This window comes from Drosophila suzukii, chromosome X (genome assembly GCF_043229965.1).
Source record: "Drosophila suzukii chromosome X, CBGP_Dsuzu_IsoJpt1.0, whole genome shotgun sequence".
Classification (NCBI taxonomy): domain Eukaryota; kingdom Metazoa; phylum Arthropoda; class Insecta; order Diptera; family Drosophilidae; genus Drosophila; species Drosophila suzukii.
In genome coordinates, this window is record NC_092084.1 from 1,848,799 (window position 1) to 1,857,669 (window position 8,871).

At 46.4% G+C, this 8,871-nt stretch overlaps 1 protein-coding gene across 1 annotated transcript; it reads right to left on the reverse strand.

Moving 5' to 3' along the window:
* Positions 1 to 24: 24 nt before the first annotated feature.
* Positions 25 to 5,655, reverse strand: LOC108014944 (nascent polypeptide-associated complex subunit alpha, muscle-specific form). Its single transcript, XM_065867872.2, has 2 exons — positions 5,522 to 5,655; positions 25 to 2,010 (listed from the first exon to the last, which is right to left on the reverse strand). Exon 2 carries the CDS (start codon positions 1,990 to 1,992, stop codon positions 181 to 183), a length of 1,812 nt encoding a protein of 603 aa, XP_065723944.2. The 5' UTR covers positions 1,993 to 2,010; positions 5,522 to 5,655; the 3' UTR covers positions 25 to 180.
* Between the last annotated feature and the right edge of the window lie 3,216 nt (positions 5,656 to 8,871).

The following is an 8,871-nucleotide window of genomic DNA, read 5'->3' on the forward strand; positions in this document are numbered from 1 at the left end:
ACGAGAGCAAACCATTTTGTTTGGCGGGCTTATCAAAGCCAATTAGCATTGCTATTTTTATTTGATATGTATTTGGGGTGTGTTAAATTATCATACATTTTATGAGATAAGCTTTAACAATTTTTTGTGAGTGTTTTAGTGTTTTTTTTTTTGCTTCTTTGTGGGGGCTAAAATAGTGGCTTATCCTTGATTATTCTTGCCCTCCTCCTTATTTTCCTTGTCCTGGTCTGACTGGGCCAATTTTGACTGCTCCTCGGCTGCTTTCTTGGCCCGCTGGACCTGCAGAGTATTGCGCAGCTTCTCCTGGGCCTTGTGCTTAAGGATCGAGGGCAAAGCGAACACCGGGGTGATTACGAACGGCGGCTTTTTGAACCCCGATGAACTAGAGGCCTGAGCTTCGGGAGCAGCTGATGATGCAGCTGGGGCAGCTGGGGCAGCTGGGGCAGCTGGGGCAGCTGGGGCAGCTGGGGTAGCTGGGGTAGCTGGGGTAGCTGGGGTAGCTGGGGCAGCTGGGGTAACTGGGGCAGTTGGGGCAGTTGGGGCAGCTGGGGCAGTTGGGGCAGTTGGGGCAGCTGGGGCATTCGAGGCAGCTGCCTTACGGAAGTCATTTGAAGAACCGGGACCGCCACGCAGATATGTGGCATTTAAGGAGCGCAAGGCGACGGCGGCTGGGACCCTCGGAGCTCTCTTTGTTGGCACCTTGAAGATCGGATCGGGAGCCTTGTAAACATTTTGCTGACTGGCAAAGTACTGACTGGCCACCAGTTGACCCCCGGGCCCGGGGAAGTAGTGCGAAATCATGGCCGGCGTGGGCGTGGGAAGGTGCCCCTGGGCCGAGACCATCTCTATGAACTTGCCGTGGCTTTGGCTGAACGAGACCAGTTGCTGGGCGGTGAAAACCAGCTGGCTCTGGTCGCCATTGGCCTCCTGACGCACGGCCTTGTAGCGCGCGGGGTCATGACCCTGCAGCTGCGACAGCTGCACATCCGGACCGAAGAGCTGGAGCTTCTGGTGCAGCTGGACCTCGCTGACCGCTGGCTGCGACTGGGTGGTCGAGGTGGCCACCTCACCGCTTACCGGGACGGCCACCTCACCGCTGACCGGGACGGCCACGGGCGGCTGAACTTCCACCTTCGGCGGATCCCCGCCATTGAGATCCCTGGGCAGCACCCACGGCTGGTGAGCCGGCTGCACGATGACCTTGGGATAGATCTCATTCTCCAGCGGATTGATGCAGTTCTCCAGGAAGTTTGGGGGCGGGGGCAATGGCGGTGGTGACTGCGCGCGACGACGACGCTTGGTGGGACGGGGCTTCGGCGTTGCAGGCTTCCGGCCACGCCTACGACCGCCCTTCGTTGGCTTGTCGGATTCGCCAGCCCCGGACGAGGAGCAGGACGGGGTCTCCGCGGAGGTGCCGGTGGGTTCGGTGTACAGCAAAGTGGGGTTGTTATTGGTCAGTGCCTGGGGCACTGCTGGCGAGAAGAACGGACGCGATGCGTCGTTGTTCATGAAGATCACCTTGCTGGGGACCAGCGAAACGGGTGGCACATAGAGATCAACCAGCTCGATGATGGTATTCGGCTGCTCCACCATGACCAACGAGGTAGAGGCCTCCTGCTCTTCCGGCTTGGCTGTGCCAGTACCCTTTACTTCAGTCAGAGTCTTCTCCGATTGCTGGGGGATTTCCGCTGACTTCTGGGGGATTTCCTCCATGGAAACATCATTAGTTTCAGTTGTTGGAATAGGATTCGGCTCCTGCTCCAATTTCTGGACCATTTCCTCCCAGGCAGCATCAATAGTTTCACTCTGTGGCATAGTACTTGGAGCCTCCTCCGATTTCTGGGCGTTTTCCTCCATGGGAGCATTATCAGTTTCATTCTGCGGCATGATATCATTTATCGGAACCGTATTCTGGTTCTCCTCCGGTTTTGGGGACACTTCATTTTCATCCATTCCGGTAAGGGGAATCTCCTTCTTGGGTTCCAGGGACATGGTCGTTCTGGTTGGTGCCTGAAGAGGAGAGGAGAGGAGAGGAGGTCAGTTTGGGATGACAATGGGGATGGGAATCCCGCCCTGCAGCACCACATATTAATTTGCATTTGGTTCAAGCCTCATTTGCTTTTATTCCTGCTGACTCTTCATCGCTACCCCCACTCGGAATTTCGCTGCCCCCGACTTTGCTGGTCAGTCAACAACTGGGTGCACTCGAAAAAGAAATAGTGCATTTTAAACAAGACTACTCTAAATGTTGTATGATTTAATTTAAAAAGTTGGTTAATATTAGACACGATATAAGTAATATGAAACTGCTTAATTTAATGAGAAAGAATTTCATATTAATATCAAAGTTTTAATTTGTTAAATAAACTATATTTGCTAAATTTAATGTTTCCTTTTTAATAGTAAAGGCAAACTTTAGAAAAATTCAAATTATTCTGATAACCAACTTTCACAGCTGTTAATACTGATTTTACAAGCTACGATTTTCTCTCAGTGCACACACACAATCCCGCCCCCTCCCTCAAACACAAAAAATGACTGGCAAGCCGCAAATACTTTGTCAGGCTCAAGTTGACAGTCGTCCTGGATCCCGAGTCCTGGCTTGGTGTTCCTGGCGCCATAGGCTGGTTTCGGCCTCTATATCTGAGGACTCCCTTCCCCCCACTCACTCCTGCCTGCCGCCGACTCTGTGCCCACGCATTTGACACTTTTTTGCGGGGAGCCATATGCTGGGGACCCCCGTCATCCCCACCTCCCCCTTCAGACCATTTGTGTGTGCGGAGGCATTTGGCAGAACAGATTGTTGAAGATTTGATTTCGGGCAGAGAGCTTTGCCACTGGACGCCGCCCTGACCCCCCTCGCCAGCTTGCCCCAGCCTTCCCCGCCACTGGGACAATCGTTAATCTAATGAAAGATGACATTTCATGTGGGCCTGGAGATGTTTATGTCCCAACAACACTTCAGCTTGGACCCTGGGATGTGACCACTGGAGTCTCCACTTCCATCTACATCTCCGCCTCCTGGCTTCCACTTGCTCGCATCTCATCCGATTTGCTGGGGGCATTCATCATTCCCCGGCTTTCGGCTTTCGGAGCTTTGATGAATAAGCGGCTAGTTAAGCAAGGGAGCCCATCACCCAAGTCTGGAGATGGGAGATGGGAGATGGAAGATGGAAGAGGAAGGAGCTGGCTGCGATCAGAGGTCAATTTTACAGGACGGGGATCAATCATAAGGAAGATATATATATCAAAATGCGTATTTGTTACTAATTATCCATCATAGTATGGTATTAATTAAATTAAAAAGCTTTTATTAAAGTGGAAGCGAAAGCAAAGCCCTGCATACTGATCTCATTATAATACAGTTTGGCATCGGTTATTTTCTCGGTGCAATTTTAGCCAGCCCCTTCCCACACCAGCCCAGCACTCAGTGGCCCAATAAAATTTGATTAGCCAAACAGTGCGGATGGGGGAGTGTAAGACGGGCGGGGCAAGTCCTTAAAGAACCCCCTACAAGAAGGACCCGAGAAATATTAGAACTTATGGGAGCCAAAAGGGGTGACCTCCCAATTTCCGGGGGACATGTGTATTGTGTATTCATGAGGCCGGGCGGCGGTGGCTGAGAGGAAGCGGCAGGACATCAGGCAACTTTGGGTTAATTTACATTATAAACTTTGAATATTTTATTGTTTGCCCGGGCTAAGGACACCAGCTGGCCCCGGGCGACAGATCCCGCCCAGCCCTCTGTGCGCCCCTCAATCCACCGTCTTGGCCACGTTTATTGACACTTCTGTGGGCAAAAGTGGTGGGGGAAAGTGGGAAGCCGGCTGAAAGCTTCTGTGGTCAGCAGAACGACGACTCTGTGACTCTGATTTAATGGTGGCATCAACATTTTTGGCCAAATTATGACGGAGTTAGGACCTCCATCTCGTCGCTAGGCTACCACGCCCATCATTAGCATGGCCTTTGCTTGTTAGGCTTTTAAGCATTGGGTTACTAAATAATTAAACAATTTTCCTTTGCCAGTTCGTAAACCCAATCAGCCACAGATTTCTGCACATAAGGAGCAGGGGAAGCCCAAATTATGACTGAATTCCGACTTAAATGGTGGAATACTCATTAAATTATCTTCGAAATCGATACGCTAATATCGACCACCGGTCGCCCAAAACTCCAGGCCCTAATTATGCATTATTTTTTTTTAAACCATGGAGACCAATCGAATCGGAATATCAGATGTCATTTAATCAATGCGTTGGGCTTTGTGAAATAGGGCAAATCGGTGACGGTTTATAATGCCTTCTGCGTTTAAAATTGGTTAAAATTATAAAGAACTACCAAAATATATTTAACTTAATACAACTAAGTTTTAAGTATTGAGTTTTAACAATTCTTGCAGAAGTTTGTAGACTCCAACCCCCATCAGTTTTTTGCTTAATTTATTTATATATAGAAAAACTAATTAAAACTGTAGGTATATGGCTTGTTTTTGGTATTTTATAATATCACTTTCAAAAAGCATTACCCTTTATCGACACGTCACTTAGATAAGAAAATAATAAACGATCTAGTACACCGTTTAGTATATGACATAACAGTATATGACAATATATATATAAAATAAAAAAAAATGGTAAACCCCATTTTGCGGCCAAATGGTATATCTTTATAGGGTATTTAAGCCTACGCTTTGTTTCATTTCAGTTGGTCACGCGATCCCACCGGATTTCTGGCTATTGAAAACTCTACTTTATCGACTTGGAACGTTTTTCCCGAACCCGGCTTACGGGTCCTGGTGAAAGTTTTGTTTTCGCAGCTAATAAGCTACGTGTCGCAGTTACCGTTTGGATGGTTTTTGGGCGGTTAGAGGGGCGGCTGGGTAGTTGTGTAACGCGGCTTTTGGACTAATAAAAATACGAGACAGTTTAAGCTGCCTGCTCTTTGTTCTTTTGGCTACATATGAATAAACTGCCTCTAATCCAGCAACCCCCTCCCCAAAAAAAAGAGGGTTACAGATGCTGGCAGAAAGGAAATTAATAATTTATAAATGTTTTCGCGGCGTCAAGGATTAAGCAGTGGATTTTCAACGCCTTTGGCTTGAAAGTTTTCCTCGGGGGGGAAAACTCATTTAAAGAAATGCCTCTCTTATCACCGCCCTGGCATCGAAATTAGCCAGGCAAAAAGTGCGAAGGGAAAATGGAAAAACCGGGATGGGAATGGGGTTGGGTGGAAAAACGAGGACAAAGCGTATGCAGGCAGTGCAATAAATTATAATGCAAATCCGCCTTTGAGATCGCAACAACGATGGCTGCAAAATGGGCATTAAATGGCCGCCACTTGACTGCGCCACACAATTTTTTTTCATTTTTTTTTCGGCTCACCCTGCCATCTTTGTTGTTCGTCCATTTAAAATGATAAAAATCGCAAACAATTTCTGCGCCCGCAATGAAAAAGTGGGGGCTCCGAGGCCCCCGATGTGTGAGGGGGTGTGGGGGTCTCCAAACAGAAGCGTTTCACTCACCGATCAAAAAGTAACTGCAGAAATTCTCGAAAACTTAAAGCGACACAAAACTGGGATTCTTAATGCTCCGTCCACGACAAAACTCGAACTGAAAGTGAGTGTGAGACCCTTCAGGCCTTTCGAAGTTCAACTGACACTCCGTCCAGAGTCGACTTGTGATTAAGATTTTCACAATTGTAAGCCTTACCTTATCTCACAAACAGAAATTACTTAATATCTTCATTTTCCTTTGTAAGTAAATTCTCAATTTTAATTTAATCAAAATATTTTTCCGACTTCATACTGCTTAGGATTAAGTATGGGGTATAAATTGACCCTAAAATGATATCAGATTAAATAGTTAGAAAGGTATAATATCTTCCCAGCACCCGCCCTTTAACCCCCCACAACACATGTCCTTAGCCGACCCCCAAAAAGGTTCCCCTTTCCATGTGCAAAATTATAAACATGTGTAAATGTTTAACCGCCCCCATTCACTCGTTTAATCCGCCGCAAAATGTTTGAAAATTGCACTTTAAGGCGGAAAGTTTAAATGCGAAGTGCTGACAAATGCGTTTCGATTTCCATTCACAAAAGGGGGCTCCGAGTTGGGTTTTCCATACATCTCAAAGTTGGAAATTAAATTAAATTTCTTTATTGCCACTTTTTTCTTCTTTTTTCCTGCACTCGTTTCATTTCGTTTGCTACCCATATGCATATGCAAAATCCAAAGAGGGTGTCCTTTGGTGGGTGGTTGGGTGGGTGTTTGCTTGAAAAAAGGGGGTGGGGCAGGGCAGGGGTAGGTCGAGGGTTCGATGGGTGGTTGGACAGCCAAAGCAATCAGCAGCAATAAATGATAAGCTTCGAGGCAACAAAGCCAAAACCAAGAGACGCACATGAGCACAAAGAGTCGTCTGGGAGGCGGAAATTCCGTTTTGGGGGGCGGAATCCGAAGGCCGGGCAAAAAAAAGGAATGTCTTAGAGGCCGGAGCCCAAGAAACTGTCATCCACAGGAAAAGTGGTGGCGAGTCACTGGGAAATAGGCTTTCAACGCTCGCCTTTCCTTGGTCAATATCTGAAAAACGGAAGAGGGGAAGGGATGGGATGAGGTGCTTGTCTGGGGCTACTTTGCAACATATTTGCCGCTAACGAAGCGCACGATTTCCAATAATACCCAGAATGCGTCTCGGAGATGCGGATGCGAGTGCGGATGCCGTTCTCTAATACCCTCTAAAACTATTGGGCTGGGGTAGATCTGCGCTTAAGCTATTTGGATCTAAAAAAGTTATCAAGGAATGGGGCCTGAAAATATTCGACCTGAATGATACATATTCCAAGTTAATAGAGATTTTTTCAGTTTTTTTAATCACATTTTAAGGTTAGGAATGAGTTATTATAATTAATATAGTTAGGACTATGATTATGGATTATGATTATGAATTTATACTAAATCTATCTCTATACATCCCCATCACCATGTATGAATAATGAATATAAATAAAATAAATTTAAAAAGGACCTAATAAGGTCTTTCATTTGCACAACATCTTACCGTTGCTGGAATTGCCTTACTTATTTGATGATATTTTGGTTTTATACCAGGGTATCCAGTTTGGCCGGCCTTCGATAGGCGACACCCTGCCACACATGCGAATACAATTGCACAGGGTGCTTTTGTGGGGAGTGGTGGTCGGGGGACCTTCATAAAACGTACTCCAAATGGACACAAACACTCGGCTGCCCACTCCACAAAAGCGACTTGCTGGCAGGACTTGGTCGTAATGAGTTCCCCTGTGGCCGGACCGTATCGCCTTTTTATGGAACCACCCACGCGTGGAGGGGTTGCGAGGGGGGTTTCAGGGGGGGGGGCGTCAAGGTGAAAGCCACTTAAAGCCAAGGGCGGGACTCAACAATTTCCAGTTATCATGTGACAGTAATGAAGTGACAGACGGCAACAAGGCGATTCGAGGAGCCCGATGACAACTCGACCACAAGGCTTCAAGTGCGATTATGCCGTGGAAGGGGGCTTAAAGTCCGTTTAAGGGGCGGTGGCCAGGTTTTCAATCCCATCCCTCAAACGGGATGGATCGCCCTGCGGTTCTCGGACAGCGGCCGCATTAATAATTAATTGCAGAATAATTGCAAAATTGTGTTTGGCCGAGTTAATTTATGCAATAAAACCACCACGCGCCCCATTCCGCGATCCTCTTCGCTTTAACGTGGCCCCCCTCACTCAATTTGCCACTCTGCATTCCGCGTAATTCCTCCTCTCATTTGGAGCAGGCTGCCTCCCCTTTTTCACTTTCGTTTTCCTTTTTTTCCTCCTTGCTGTGTTTGGGCCCAGCTAATGAGCCACTGATGGTCATGAGCCGGCGACCCTGTCCCCAAGAACAAACCCTGCCCCTAACCCCAAAGCCCAGCCCAAGTACCGATTCCCGCCCCTTTTTTGAGCCAGAGCAATTACTTAATCATTTGCCTAACGACCGAAAGGCAGGCGAAGGCAACAACAGCAGAAATTAGCAAAAATTAAGTGAGAGTTCAAGTGAATTTCGGGCAGGACTCTGGGAGGTCAGGTCCACACCCATGTGGCCGAATTTGTGGTAAATGGCAGTGCGGTTTTTCTCATTTTCCAAAACAAGTGCGGCCAAGGCTGAAAAGTATGCTATTGGAAATGTGCTAAGTTGTTCTAACTACTCCAAACTACTTATTCTGCAATTGCAATCAATTTCCGGCAGCCACTAAAGTGTGTAATAATTATTTAAACATCCAGCAACTTTGTTTATATCCCATATTATAAATATACATATAGGTATTTTCGAATGGTGGGCTATGTTTTCCCTTCCAAATAAATAATACATTTAATTTGAAAGTTGTAAAACGTTGACTTCTTAACTCATGGTTCACCTCATGTTCTCCCAGGATTTCCCTATTTGCTTGTGTGCTTTTGTCACGTATTGCGGTTTCTGTTACTTTGAAATATTCAAATCAAAATATGCATAAACATAGGCATGAAAACCACTGCGCACCCACTGTATATATAAGATTGTAGTTTAAGGTGTTTGCTTTTCATAATCTATTATAAACTAAACCAAACGTATTTAAAAGTATCTCTCTTAGCCAGCTGCAATTATAATAGTTAGAAAGAATTCATAACTAAGCGGATCTTTCATATCGTTTTCGCAACTTGTCTCGCCTGGTTTAACATACTTGTTGTGAGAGGAAAAATTCTGACTGAGCTGAGGAAAATCGGGGACCGAATGACAGAGAAGAAGGAAGGGAGGAGGGAAAATCAACATAAACATTTTTGATATTTCAAATATTTTTCATTTAAAATTCTTTGGCAGAACCATGGGTTGGCCAAGCAGAGCCCG

Coding starts and splice junctions, on each gene's coding strand:
- LOC108014944 (XM_065867872.2), bottom strand. CDS start 1,992: ATGTCCCTGGAACCCAAGAAGGAGATTCCCCTTACCGGAATGGATGAA.